We start from the raw sequence: 14,381 nt of genomic DNA, 5'->3' as shown, positions 1-14,381 counted from the left end.
GAAGGATCCCCAGGCAGAGCTGACCCACGGGGGCGGGGACACTACCCCCTCCCTGTGTCCTCTGTTCAGTGTCGTCATTTGTCCCTAAGATTCCAATTAATCCTTGTCCTTTCTCATGTGTTGCAGTTCATTGTTGACTGTGTAATACCTTGTTCAAAAGACAGAAGGGTCGGCCCTGTGGTGAAGCAGGTAGAGCTGCCACCTGCAGCGCCTGCATCCCATATGGGCACGGGTTCAAGTCCCAGCTGCCCCAATTCTGATCCAGCTTTCTGCTCGTGCATCTGGGAAAGCAGCAGAAGATGACCCAAATGCTTGGGCTCCTGCACCCACAGGGCAGACCCGGATGATAAGCTTCTGGCTTCAGCCTGGCTCAGTCCCAGCCATTGCAGCCATCTGGGGAGTGAACCAGTATATGGAGGACCTCTCTCTCTCTCTCCTTCTCTAACTCTGCCTTTCAAATAGATAAATGAATCTTAAAAAAAAAAAAAAAAAAAAAGCACCTGTTGCAAGTCTCCTCACTGTCCTTGCAAAGTAGAGATGTGCCCCACAGAGCCGTCGCTGACATGTGCCCATCTGATGGGAAACAGGGCTCCTCTTCTGGTTGCTTGGTTGGTTTTTTTAAAAAATTTTTAAAAAGATGTATTTATTTATTTGAAAGAGTTACACAGAGAGGCGCAGAAAGAGAGAGAGAGAGAGGTCTTCCTTCTGCTGGTTCACTCCCCAGTTGGCTACAACAGCCGGAGCTGCACCAATCGGAAGGCAGGAGCCAGGAGCTTCTTCCGGGTCTCCCACGCAGGTTCAGAGGCCTGAGGACTTGGGCCATCATCTACTGCTTTCCCAGGCCTTAGCAGAGAGCTGGATTGGAAGTGGAGCAGCCGGTGTCGTAGACAGCGGCTGTACCGGCTGCGCCACAGTGCCAGCCGCACCTCTCTGGTTGTAATGTGCATTGTCCTGATGAAGAATGCCATTACCCACTGCACAGCTAATGCCCCAATTCGGCATTTCCAATTGTGTTTCCTTCTCTACCCGCCGCCCCTCAGACCTCCTCCTCTTTGGCTGTGGGATTGGCATTCTACTCATGCCTCTTCAGAAGCTCTTCGTGGGGTTGGGAAATGGGCCCCGGCTCAGGGTGCAGGCGCTTCTTCCTGGTTTGTCGTTCATCATTTGACTTTGCTGATCTGTGTGGCCATAGCAATTTTTTTTTTTAATTCCAGCATATTTGAATCTGTAATCTGTTTTCATGGCTCCTGGCCCCATGGTCAGAAAGGTCTTCCCTACTCAAAGATCAAAACACATCTCTGTGTGGTGACTTGCTGGTGAAGTGTTCACTTTTATAAACATCTGAATCTGGTTTTAAGTGACTGTGTGATCTCACTTTGTTCTAATGGTTCCACAGCGACTGGGCAGTCCTTCCTTCCTCGTCCAGAGGCCACTTTCACCCTATGTGAGGACTCGACTTTAGATCTATTTCTGAACTTTTTACTTTCGTTTATCACCCTGATCTTATACCAGTACCTTAGTGCCTTAAAAACTACATTTCTGGCCGGCGCCGCGGCTCAATAGGCTAATCCTCTACCTGCGGCGCCGGCACACCGGGTTCTAGTCCTGGTCGGGGCGCCAGATTCTGTCCCGGTTGCCCCCCTTCCAGGCCAGCTCTTTGCTGTGGCCAGGGAGTGCAGTGGAGGATGGCCCAAGTGCTTGGGCCCTGCACCCCATGGGAGACCAGGAGAAGCTCCTGGCTCTTGGCTTTGGATTAGCGCGGTGCACCGGCTGTGGCGGCCATTAAGGAGTTAACCAATGGCAAAAGGAAAACCTTTCTCTCTCTCTCTCTCTCTCTCTCTCTCTCTCTCTGACTGTCCACTCTGCCTGTCAAAAAAAAAAAAAAAAACCAAAAAAAGAAAAAACTATATTTGTGTTTGTTGTTTTAAAGATTGATCGATCGATTGATTGATTGATTTGAAAAGCAGAGAGAGATTGATTAATTTCCCATCTCTGGTTCACTCACCGAATGGCTGCATTGGCCAGGGCTGGGCCAGGTCAAAGCCAGGAGCCTGAAACTACAGCTCGGTCTCCCACATGAGTACAAAGCCCCAAGCACTTGGGCTATCTTCCGATGCTTTTCCCAGGTGCATTATCAGGGCACTGGATTGGAAGTGGAGCTGTCAGAACTTGAACCAGTGCCCATACGGGATGCTGGCACTGCAGATGGAGGCTCAACCTCTACACACGGTGCTGGCCCCCGGTTCCAAACTTTCTAGCACCTTATTTTTATTTTATTTGACAAGCAGAAGGGGAGAGAGAAGGAGGAAGAGAGAAGTAGGGAGGAGGGAGGGAGCGGGGAGGGAGGGAAACGGGGAAAGGGGCCCGCATCTCCCATCCACTGGTTCATTCCCCAAATGCTAGTAACAGCTGGAACTGGACCTGGCCAAAGCCAGGGGCCTGCAGTTCAATCCGGGTCTCCCCCGTGAGTGGCAGGATGCCAACTACCTGAGCCAGCACCTGCTGTCCCTGGGTGCACGTGAGCAGGAAGCTGGAATTGGGAGCAGAGCCAGGGCTCGGCCCCAGGCGCTCTGGCGTGGAATTCGGGCATCCCCAGCAACCTGGGCCAAATGCGCTCCCCTGGGACTGCAGCTCTGTCATCTTCCTGGTTGTTGCCCGTAGGAGTCTCTGGTTGTGCGCAAGCCGTCAGGCGGGGAGGACGGGGTGCTCAGGACTGGCTGGCAGGGCAGGCTGGGTGCTGTGGGGGGGTGTGGGTGTCCACATGGGACCTCCCTCCTCCCCAGTCTGCCCAAAGCTCCTGTTTCCTGGAAGTCTCTCCGAGATAAGTCCCCAGGAGAAGTCCAGGGGCCCAGGAGGTGAGGGAGACGCCTGAAGGGCTTGTGTGGGTCCCCCCCGTCATGCCCTCCAGCCTGTCCCGCCCTCGCCCAGAACAGCCTCAGGGGGCGCTGTGGTCACAGCTCCCACCTCTCCCGGCCACTCTCCCAGCAGAGCCCAGGCCCAGCGCCTGGCCGGAGGGGAGGGTCTGCCCCGCCCGGCCCCAGGCCTACAGAGGAGCCGTGGGGGCCGAGCTGGGGCATCCTGCTCTCCCCGCCCCGGCCCCACCACGCTGCTCGTGCCAAGCCGCCGTGTTACTTCAGTGCCCTGTGAGACCAGGCCCTCTGCTGACAGCCGGCCCAGGCTGCACAGCTCTGCCCGGGAGCAGCCTCTGTCTGCCCAGCCGCAGCTCGAGGAGGGCACCCTCGTCACTGTGTGCGCACAGGGCGCATGGTCAGTGTGTCCCCAGGGCCACAGTTCTGGGGGGGGGGGTGTCTTCCTGTCCGTGCGGGCACTTCCTGCCCGGTGTTCCACGTACTCCCCACAGGGATCCCTTTGTGTGACAGCCAGCTGCGATGCCCAGTGCTTCCCGTGCAGCCTCTCCTGTATCTTCACCAAGCCCCTCCCTGGAGAGCTGGGCCTCCCGGCTGGGAGTGTGACCCCAGTGTGGCCCTTCAGCCTGGGCCACCTGCCTGCCGTTTGGACTGCACACCCCAGAGGCCAGGCACCCCCAAGAGGCCAGCTCCTTGTCCCTCCGCCAGGCAGGGTTCCGACTGCCCTGGGTGCTGGCCCCAGACCAGACTCAAGGAAGGCGTGCGCCTGTGCCCCTCCAATGGCAGCTGCAAACCACACCCGCAGCAGGACAGAAACCCCAGCTGCTGTCCCGGGGCAGACGCTGGCGTCCCCGGGCTTTTAGGGTGGGACTCCCCCTCCAGGGTTGTGTTTACAGAACGGGGCCTGGTGGTCACCAGTGCTGTCCCTGTGGTGTGCGGACACCAGGTAGGGGAAGTCCCCAGACAGCAAACAGTTAAGACTGCTGCGGAGCCAGCCCAGAGCTGCGTTAGGAAGTGGGAACCCGCTTCACTGCAAGTGTTTCAACCAGCATTCGTGATAAGGTGCTCTCCGAAATGACCCTTCAGATGCAGTGGCTGCCGGGCTGCCGGGCTGCCGGGCTGGAGGCAGCAGCAGGGGCGGGCGGGCGGCCGGGGAGGCGAGCGACGGTGCTCTCCAGCCTTGCTGGGAGCCTCCTCGCCATCCCTGACTGCAGTGTGAAGTGGGCACACGGGGCCTGCGCCCAGATTTGCCCTTCCAAGCCGCAGATGTACACGTCGGCCAGGGAGGCCCCGCAGACCCTCACCCACCCCCACCGTCCGAGCCCACCCGCCACAGCCCTGGCAGGCCTCACCCATCTCAGCCCGCCTGCTGTCTTTGGGGGAACATTTGTTTCCAGGCCAATGAGCTGGAATGACAAGCGTTCCACCTCCGTGTCCGGCAGGGAAGGCGCCAGATAGCCCGCAGTCCCTGCCATCTCCAGCCGGGGGCGCCTTGATGGCAGCTCTCCTGGTGCCACTGCCCCTAGCAGTGGCCTTGCAGCCCAAGGAAGAGGAGTGGGGACCCAGGTGGCGGGGAGAATGGCTGGGGGAGGCCGGGAGGCCATGTCCTCCTGGGGAAGGCAGAGGAGACTGTCATTGGCACAGAGCTGTGGCCTGGGCATCAGGGAGGGTGAGCCTGGCAGTGTGCAGCTACCAGCGGCAGAGTAGCCAGAAACCTGAGCTTCGCTTTGCTTTGCTCTTCCCCCTCCCCTCCCCACCCCTCCTCTCCCCTCCCCTCCCCTCCCCTCTCCTCTCCTTTCCTTTCCTTTCCTTTTCTAATTATGTATTTGAAAGGCATAGAAAAAGAGAACTCTTCCATGCACTGGTTCACTCCCCAAATGGCCACAACACCAGCACTTTGTCAGAGCCAGGAGCCATGGGTGGCAGGGGCCCAGGCACATTAGCAGGGAGCTGGACCAGAAGTGGAGCAGTGGGGACAGGAACCAGCATTCCCACATCCGACATGATGTAGTGGCATCATGAGCAGCGGCTTAGCCCTCTGCTTCAGGACACTGGCCCCGGAAACCTGGGCTCGGTTCCGCTTAGGCTGAGGGTTTCAAATCCTATCTGTCCCCAGAGACCTCTGACCCTCGAAGGTGTCCCTGAGTCCTCCTCTGTCATAGCGGGTCCCGGCCTCTCCAGCACAGGCGGTGCTGGGAAGCTGGGTGGGGCAAGCTGTGAGCACGGCACCCCTGGGCACGGCCCTCACTCTGCTTACTGCCACCTGAGGTGCCTCTGTACATAGCGGGTACAGAGGCTGGGGCCTGGGGCACCCACCCCTCTCTGTCTCCCTCTCCTTCTATCCTTCCCTCCCTCTCTCTGGCTGGGAGGAGCCTCGGGGCAGCCTGTCCTGCCTCTTGCCCGCCTCCTCTCCACCCTCCTGTTCCTCTCTGCCCCTCCTGCTCTCCCCATCTCATTGCCCCCACCCGCCCTCATTACCCTGGGGCCCCTCACACCTGCTCTAATCCCCCCTCCCCACTGCTGGCTCTTCCCCCTTCTAGATAGGGCTGGTGCTCATCCTGGCCTGCACGGTGGTGGCCGCGGCTGCTGTGGCCCAGCTGTGGAAAGACGAGTGGGAGGTACTGCTCATCTCCCTGCAGGTGAGCGGGGGCCTTGCCATCAAGGCCCAGAGGGGAGGCCCCAGTGTGCTGGGCGGGCAGAGACAGGGTGGCTGCCCCGTGGGTGAGGGCGGGCCTCCAGGTCACTGAGGGTGCTGCTCACAGGGCACAGCACCGTTTCTGCACATGGGGGCCCTGGCCGCCACCACCGCCCTCTCCTGGATCGTGGCAGGACTGTTCGCCCGGGCGGAGCGCTCCTGTGAGTACAGCCCCCATGACCACCAGTGCTGCCTGCACCTGGGCTTTGCCTGGGTGGCCAGGGGAGCGGGGTGGGGGGGGACGGGGCAGGGCTCGGGCTTAGCTGGGTGGGGGTTGACTCAGAGAGGGCCACAGGTGGCCTGGAGGGTAGCAGCCCCCTTGGCCTCCCCCCCGCCTGGTTCCTCCTGGGAGCCTGCCTGCCTGTGTGTGAGTGAGAGGTGGGGTCGGGTCTGTGAGCACCCCACGCCCAGCTGCCCAGGCACCCAGGCACTCAGGGCCCCACGTCCGCAGCCTCGCAGGCCACCATCCTCTGCGCCTTCCTCGCCGTGGTCTTTGTGCTCTACCTGGCCCCTCTCGCCATCTCCTCTCCCTGCATCATGGAGAAAAAGGACCTGGGCCCCAAGCCTGCCCTCATCGGCCACCGCGGGGCCCCCATGGTGAGTGCCCCCGAGGGTCCTCAGACCTGGTGGGCCGGGAGCGGCTGCCACTCTGGGGGAGGGGCTTGGTGGGAAATGGAGGTGATACGGGAGGCATAGCAATAGCCCCCGTCCCCAGCTGCGCATGGGAGAAGGTTGGTGAAAGACCCAGAAAGCCTGGATGGGAACAAATCTGAGGAGCCCTGAGGGTGTCTTCTACAAAGATTTAACTTAAAAAAATTTTTTTAAGAATTCTTACTTATTTGAAAGAGAGAGCGTGCTTCTATGCACTGGTCCACTCGCCAAATGCCCGCAATGTCAGGGTTGGACCAGGCTGAATCCAGGAACCTGGAACCCAACCTGGGTCTCCCTCATGGGTGGCAGGGGTCCGGGTACTTGAGCCACCACCTGCAGCTTCCTAGGGTGCGCATTAGCAGGAAGCTGGACTCGGAGCTGGGCCTCAAACCCTGGCACTCGGATGTGGGACACCATCACAGGCGGTGTCTGAGCCTCCTGCCCCTAAAAAAGATGTAACTTTAGGCTTTAGGCCTGTGCCCGACACTACCAAGCTTAGGGTTGGGAAGACTCAGATAAGAGGGGGTGGGGCCTGGGGCTACGCCCAGGCAGCAGGAGAACCTGCCGGGCTGGGGAGGGCAGGAGAGCCGGGGGCGGCCCAGGCCGGGGGCTAAAGTGGGCAGGTGGGCCAGACTGAGTCGGAGAAAGAGGAAGCAAAGTCAGGGCCCTGGGCAGTCACTGGTGAGCCCCAGACCGAGCAGGAGAGGCTCCTGGTCAGCTGCAGCCAGCTGGGCCATTTGTGTCTTCTCTGTGGCTGGTTCTCTCTCCGTGTACCCTGTGGGGTGAGAAGCAGGAGCTAGAGTGAAGTCGGGACCAGGAATGCCTCACCCACAGGGGCAGTACCAGCCCGTCACCACCAGGAGGCGTGCGGGCCTTCCTGGGAGCACTGTCTCCCTGGGGCACGGTCCGAAAGTCACTGTTGAGCACAACGGGGTCGTGCCACACCCTGGAGGCCTCCTCCACTGCACGCGGTGGGTGTCGGTGGGTGTTGTTTTCCAGATGAGACTCCCAGGCGGGTACCCTGCTACTCTCCCACCAGCCCCCTCACCTCCCAGAGGCAGCCAGCCGGGCTCTGGATCTGGGGTCCGGTTTTGCTCCTTGCTGCCTGTTTCAGGGGGTCGCTGGTTGTCCCCAGCCTCCAAGGCTGTGCTGTGGGTGTCGGGCGGGGGTGGGGGGGTGAGGCTGCCCTTCCAGGGCCTGCTCTGTGACTCATCCTCCCCGTGTCACCTGCTCTGGAGGCCAGGGGACGAGGGCAGTGTGCAGAGGCAGAGACAGGAGCAGGGGTGGGGAAGGAGCCCAGTGGCTCCAGCCCCGTCCTCTTTGCTAGGAAGGGAGCGAGCAGTGCAGGGACGATGGGTATCCTTCGTGCACTCCACGTAGCGACCTCGGATGTCTTGCCCATTTGCCGCTCTTGCCCGTCCGCCCCCTAGTTTCTCTGCTACCCTCCTGCAGAGATGCCTCTAGCACACGAGGCGTCCTTCCTAACAAGGTCACCACGTTGCTCTTACACCGACAGTAACAGCAGCCCCGTGTTCCCCAGGTCCAACCCATAGCCAGCTGTCCTTTGCTGCCTTAGATACGCTTTTGTAGTTGGGTTGTCTGATGTCAGATCCAAGCGAGGTCCCCCATGCGCCCCTGGCTCCACAGTAGCCCCCTCCTGTTTCCCTCATGCCGTCTGTCTGTGAAGAAACTGGGCCGTTGCTCCTGGGACTTTCTCCCACCTTGCCTCTGGCTGCTTGTGGCTGTGTGGTTTTAAGGGGGAACAGGCAGGGCCCCCGTGGGTGTGGGTGTCCACACCTGTGCGTGTCTGCCTGTGGGGCTCTGCCTGCGGCCGGCCAGGCCACACCCACTGGAAGTACTGCCCCTGTGTGGATGTGTGGGGGCAGGATAGGGAGAGGCACTAAGCCCAGTGCTGGGACTCTTAGTACCACGTCCTGTATGTGATGACCACAGGCACACCCTCCTGACAACACAACCCCACCTGGACTTGCCTGGAGCAGGTAGAACTTGGGGTGGGGACTCAGACTTCAGCCCGTTATCCCTGCCCGCTTCTTGGGGACTGCTGGAGCCCCAAGTCTGGCTGGGGAGGGTAGGATTTCCCACACCTTTCCCCAGAAGGCTGGTATCTAACGCCGAGGGGCCTTCACTGTATGGAAGCTTCCAGAAAAGACTTCCCCTCCCTGACATCTTCACGGTCCCTTCTAAGCTTCTCTGGGTCCGTGTCAGGGTGGATGGCTTCACTGGGCTGGAACACAGCAGGCCCATCCCCAGAGGGAGGAGAGAGGACCCCGCATTATAGAGACCAGCTCTGTGCCAGGCTCCGGGCCACAGTCTTTTTTAATTTTTTTAAGATTGATTTATTTGAAAGTCAGAGTTACACAGAGAGAGAAAGAAAACAGAGAGGTCTTCCACCACTGGTTCACTCCCCAGATGGCCACAATGACCAGAGATGTGCTGATCCGAAGCCAGGAGCTTCTTCTGGGTCTCCCACATGGATGCAGGGGCCCAAGGACTTGGGCCATCTTCCACTGCTTTCTCAGGCCACAGCAGAGAGCTGAATCAGAAGTGGAGCAGCCGGGACTCGAACTGGTGCTCATACGGGATGCCAGCACTACAGGCGGTGGCTTTACCTGCTATGCAGGTCTTTAGCCCCTGTTACCTCCCTTGTGAGACTCAGCACATCAGCCCCTTTTTTTCTAAAGAATCTGAGGCCCCGGGAAGACCCTTGGGAAGTGGCATTTCTCCTCCTCAGTCAGCCTGGAACCAGCTCCCCGTAGAGAAGGGGAGCACAGAGTAGTTGGGGAACAGCGTGGCCAGAGGGAGAGCCGGGAATGATCGGGTCCTGGGTGGGAGCTGCAGGGTCCTCCCTCTGTTCTCCATTGGCACCCTGGGTCCTAGCCCAAGCTTTGGTCTGGTGCTGCCCTCCAGTGGCCACAAAAGTATGACCAAGTCCTCAGAACCCGGAAGGGGACCTTAGAACCCCTGATCTTCTCCCAACCATAGGACATGGGGAAACTGAGGAGGACTTGCAGACGGGGCACACGGCTAGTGACAGCAGAGCCAAGGCTGGAGCCAGAACCTCCTGATGTCATGGGGTTGCCACTACCATTTATTAAGCACTTTCTGTATTATCACGTGACGTTGAGAGGGGTTTTGATAACATGCCACAGTCAGAGAGGGAGCCAGTATTGTCATATGTGGATGAGGACAGGGGCCACCCCTTCTCATGCTCCAGGACCTCCACCTGACCGGGCTCACAGCATAACCAGAGGAACTCTGCATGCAGTCCAAGGCTGCTGGAGAGCCTGTGAAAGGCTGCCCCCCAGCCCCCACACCCCAAAGTCTAGCTCAGTGCCTGGAATGTGACAGCGACAGGCGGTGGTCACAGTACTGCTGAAGCAGCACAACCGTCAGGCACTTGTCTGTGTCGGCTCCAGCCCCTGCCTCCCCTGCCCCAAGTGACCTGAGAGGAAGGCGCCATGCGGCAGAGGAATCCGAGTTCAGAGGAGCTGAGGGTGGCCCGTATCACACAGCTGCTTCACGGAGGGACTGGGAGCACAGAGGACCCTCCGCTGGCTGGGCAGGGGTCCCTCCGCTGAACCCCGGCTCTCCCCCGCTGCCCTCTGTCCCCAGCTGGCTCCAGAGCACACGCTGATGTCTTTTCGGAAGGCCCTGGAGCAGAAGCTGCATGGGCTGCAGGCTGACGTCACTATCAGGTAGGTGTAGGGGCGGGGACAGCACCTTGGGCCCCAACCTCCCCCACGCACAGCATCTGTGTCCCGGCTCCAGGGCCTCAGACACTGGAGGGGAAGCTTGGCTCAGCCGTGGCAGGGCAGGCGCCATGTTCCTGCCAGGGAACCTTGTGCCGAATCCCAGGCTATAGAAGGGAGGGAAGAACAGAGGCCCTTGGGTGGGGCTGGGGACTACGAGCCCAGCAACAGATGTGCTCGAAGGCAAAAACGTGGCTCCATGTGGTGGGACTCAGGCCCGCTCATGAGCCAGATGAGCAGGTACAGGTGCCTCCTTCTAGCCTCAGTTTCCCCATTCTCGGATGAGGTTTCACTGCAGTCCCCACCCCTAGCTCACCCTCACCCTTCAGGGTCCCCCGCCAGCCCTCCCACCCCCGTCTTCCCCATGCAGATGGGGAGCCTGCAGCCCAGAGGGGCAGAGTGGGTGGGAGGGTGCAGGGCGACCCCTGGTGGGGGTGACCCAGCAGCCACCTCTCCACAGCCTGGACGGCGTGCCCTTCCTCATGCACGACACCTCCCTGCGACGCACCACCAACGTGGAGCAGGAGTTCCCGGAGCTCGCCCGCCGGCCGGCCGCCATGCTCAACTGGACCATCCTGCAGCGGCTCAACGCCGGCCAGTGGTTCCTGAAGGTCTGTTTGTGCTTGGCTCCAGCCCTGGCGTGGAGCACACAGCCAGGCTGGCCAGCAGCCGCCCCTGGGCCCTGGCACTGCTGTCCCGAGGCTGCCTCCCTCACTGGGGAAAGCTGCTGCTGCTGCTGCTGCTGGTCGCGGTCACGGTTAGAGTCGTGAACGCTGCAAAAGCCTGCCAGGGGAGGCGGGGGGCAGGCGCTGCCGGTGTCCTCCAAGCTGGTGACCCCTGGGGAAGCAGGGGTGAGGCATGAAGGAGGGCTCCGGGATGCTGCCAGATGCACCAGCAGCCCAGAGGGTTCCACGCTCGGTGGTCAGGAAGGCACGGGTGACCCCCCCGCCCCGAAAGGGCTGCTGACGTGGCTGTGCATGTCCTTGTCTCCGCCAGACGGACCCCTTCTGGACGGCCAGCTCCCTGTCGCCCTCTGACCAGAGGGAGGCCCAGAACCAGTCCATCTGCAGCCTGGCAGAGCTCCTGGAGCTGGCCAAGGGCAACGCCACACTGCTGCTCAACCTGCGGGAGCCGCCCCGGGAGCACCCGCACCGCGGCAGCTTCCTCAACGTCACGCTGGAGGCTGTGCTGCGCTCCGGCTTCCCCCAGCACCAGGTGAGGCCCGGCCCTGCCCCTCCCCGGGACTCAGTGCCATGCTTGTGGGACAACAGCCCACCTCACAGGCGCCTTGCACATTCCTTGGGACTAGAGGAATCGGACAGCCTCTTTTTTTTTTTTTTTTTTTTTTTTTTTTTTAAGATTTATTTATTTGAAAGAGCTAGAGACAGGGAGAGACAGAGATCTTCTGCCCACTGGTTCACTCCCCAAGTGGCCTCAATAGCCAGGGCTGGGCCAGGTCAAAGCCAGGAGCTTCAGCTGGGTCTCCCACGTGGGTGCAGGGGCCCAAGCACTTGGGCCACATTCCGCTGCTTTCCCAGGCACATTTGCAGGAAGCTGGATCTAAAGTGAAGCAGCCGGGATGCAAGCAGCAAGGGAGGCGGCTTACCCTCTGTACCACTGCGCTGGCCCCCAGACACCGATGCTTAACTGCAGCCTAGATGCTGTAGCCGCGTGCAGGGTCGTGTCCTGTCGTGACAACGGTTTGGAAGTGTCCCCAGACGATGACAGTGATGACACCGGCACTCCACCTCTGCTACCCTGAGGGCTGCTGCGGGAGGGGAGGGAGCTCTCACACTCACCCTGCGGCGGGAAAACTGAGGCTGCCACTCTCTGCCCGCAGGTCCTGTGGCTGCCAAACAGGCAGCGGCCCCTCGTGCGCAAGCTGGCTCCCGGCTTCCAGCAGGCATCAGGCTCCAAGGAGGCTGTCGCCAGCTTGCGGAAAGGCCACATCCAGTGGCTGAACTTGCGCTACACTCAGGTGTCCCGCCAGGAGCTCAGGTGCCCGCCTGCCCCCCAGGGAACCGAGACCGAGTCTCCCCCAGTCCTGCCACCCCGACACACAGCCAGGCAGAGGTCTGGAGACAGGAGGAGTTGGGAGCATTGAGCAGGCCTGGGTTTGTGTCCAAGCTTGGCCCTCTGGGAGCCGACACTCCTTCCTCCTGCACCAGCTAGGAGGGTGGCTGTGAAGGGGCCATGGGCCTCACAGGCCTCCTCAGGGGCTCAGAAGCAGCCTGTCGCCCGCCCCCAGGGACTACGCAGCCTGGAACCTGAGCGTGAACCTGTACACTGTCAACGCGCCCTGGCTCTTCTCCCTGCTGTGGTGTGCGGGGGTCCCGTCCGTCACCTCTGACAACGCCTACACCCTGTCCCAGGTGCCTTCCCCTCTTTGGATCATGGTGAGTTGGGAACGCTCTTAAAAATTTTTTGATTTATTTGAAAGGCAGGTAGAGCGCATACTTCTCTCTGCTGGTTCACTCCCCACACAGCTGCACCAGCTGGGGTGGGGCAGGATGAAGCCAGGAGCCTGGAACTCCATCCAGGTCTCCCCCATGGGTGGCAGGGACCCGAGTACTGGAGCCGTCACCTGCTGCTCCTCCAGGGTGTGCATTAGCAGGGAGCTGGATCAAAGGCAGAGGAGCCAGGACTTGAACTCTGAAACCGATACAGGATGTGGGCATCCCAAGTGGTGTGTCACCATGCCCGCCCTGAGCTGGGAGACTGCTGGGGGCAGGGGTCCCTGGTGAGGACTAGGGGTGGGGGAGTCCTCGCTGGCGTGGAATGAAGGGGAGAGCACTGGGAAAGGGAGCAGACTGAGGGGGCGGAGCCAAGAGGGGCTGGGATTCACCATGACCCCCTGCTAGCCCTGAAGACACCCTCCTCAGCTCTCCTGGGTTCAGGAGCCATGGCAGCGATGGGGGCATGGGGGTCTGAGGACACAGGGAGTTGAGCAACAGAAGTGCCTGGTCCCCTGGCCCTCCCCTGTGGGCCTCAGCGGCCTGGGTGGCAGAGCCCACACCCTGCAGTGCTCCCATGGTGGCATGTGGTGCCACACGCGTCCCCTCCCACTCCCATGGCATCTTTCCTCTGCTGGTCTTGCTAGAGCAGACCCTCAGGTTTCCTACGCAGAACCTCCTCCCGGGGCACTGGGCAGATGTCCCCTACCCTGATGCACACACACTCAGCATATGTATTTACATCACATGTACACGTGCGCACACCTACCCACATGCACAGTCTCCAGACTGCCAAGGTCCTCCTTGCTGACTGGGGCTGGCCTGGGCCCTCTGTCCACAGCCGCCGGAAGAGTACTGCCTCCTGTGGGTGGCTGCTGACCTGGTCTCCTTCACGCTCATCGTGGGCATCTTCGTGCTCCAGAAGTGAGTGGCTCTCACCCTTCCTGGGCCTTCCCAAGGCGGGAGGGGGGACTCCTGGAGGCCCCAGGCTCGCCCTGCCCTGCCTCACTGTGTGGACTCGGGTGGGCTTTGCCCGGGCTTCTGATGGCCTGGCCAAGCTCCCACCAGCGCTTGGACCTCCTGTCCCCCACATACCCAAGGCCCGCAGCAGCTGGGGTATGGCTGCGGGAGAGGGCGGGGTGGCCAGGGGATGGGTTCTTGACTGACGTACTCTCTGTCCCATCCGGCTCTGATGGCGCATGTCCCTCCTCTTTCTCTCCACCCCTCTCTCTGCTGCACTCTGGCATCTCACAGCTATCACTTGATCAGGTAACTCTGGTGTGGTCTTCCTCCTCCTCTTCCTCTTCCTCCCTTCTTGCCACCCCCTCCTGCAGTCCCGTCTGAAACCATGTGGGGCTCAAGCCCTGCCTGGGTTCTCCTGGCCGCCGCCTCCCCTGCCTGCAGCCGCACCGCAGTCCCCTGCTCTTCCCACCTCTCCCCACGTGGCTCTGCAGCCGGGGACCAGCGTTCTCGTGGCAGGGTCCTGCCCGGGCCTCTCCCCCCACCCCCTGCACACTCACGGGGCCTCCACCCCCCACCTCGTGCAGACCCTGCCCAGTCTCTGTCTCTCCCCACCCCAGGCTCGCCTGCTCGTTCACTCTGTTTATTTCTCCACACGTTTATATCTCTCTCACGTGTCTTCACTTTCTGTTTCTGCCTCACACCCCTGCTCCGCCTTTTCCCCCTCCCGCTGGGGAGGGCCCCACAGTGGCCGGGCTTCCTGTCCCGGATATGGCCCTCCTGGGTCAGGCAGATTCCTAAAGGACAAGCTCTGGCTGTGGGACGGGCCCAGCAAAGGGACCCTGAGCCAGCCCTGCTTTCTTCCCGGTGTCCACACTGCTGCCTGGCTGTGGCACAAGGTACAGCCCGGCCCGTGTCACCGTCTCCTGGGCAGCAGGAGCAGCCTGAGGGAGTAGGGAACCCTGGGGACCAGGCAGGGGGAGAA

At 61.0% G+C, this 14,381-nt stretch overlaps 1 protein-coding gene across 5 annotated transcripts in view; it reads left to right on the top strand.

The window, feature by feature from the left end:
- Positions 1 to 14,381, top strand: part of GDPD5 (glycerophosphodiester phosphodiesterase domain containing 5) — a 73,823-nt gene that overhangs the window by 55,843 nt on the left and 3,599 nt on the right. For 3 of the 5 annotated variants that reach the window (XM_051850919.3, XM_051850908.3, XM_051850915.3), the window contains 10 exons: positions 5,408 to 5,506; positions 5,630 to 5,723; positions 6,014 to 6,159; positions 9,847 to 9,929; positions 10,444 to 10,594; positions 10,980 to 11,198; positions 11,824 to 11,981; positions 12,232 to 12,379; positions 13,278 to 13,360; positions 13,691 to 13,705. In XM_051850919.3, coding sequence (XP_051706879.1) covers positions 5,408 to 5,506; positions 5,630 to 5,723; positions 6,014 to 6,159; positions 9,847 to 9,929; positions 10,444 to 10,594; positions 10,980 to 11,198; positions 11,824 to 11,981; positions 12,232 to 12,379; positions 13,278 to 13,360; positions 13,691 to 13,705 — 1,196 coding nt within the window. The remainder of the gene's footprint in view (positions 1 to 5,407; positions 5,507 to 5,629; positions 5,724 to 6,013; positions 6,160 to 9,846; positions 9,930 to 10,443; positions 10,595 to 10,979; positions 11,199 to 11,823; positions 11,982 to 12,231; positions 12,380 to 13,277; positions 13,361 to 13,690; positions 13,706 to 14,381) is intronic. The other 2 variants (XM_051850926.3, XM_051850925.3) reach the window with 1 other exon arrangement.

Source organism: Oryctolagus cuniculus, chromosome 1, assembly GCF_051225735.1.
Source record: "Oryctolagus cuniculus isolate XC-2025 breed Fujian yellow rabbit chromosome 1, ASM5122573v1, whole genome shotgun sequence".
Classification (NCBI taxonomy): Eukaryota; Metazoa; Chordata; class Mammalia; order Lagomorpha; family Leporidae; genus Oryctolagus; species Oryctolagus cuniculus.
The sequence above is the reverse complement of the archived record's forward strand: the minus strand, read 5'-3'. Positions and strand labels throughout refer to the sequence as shown.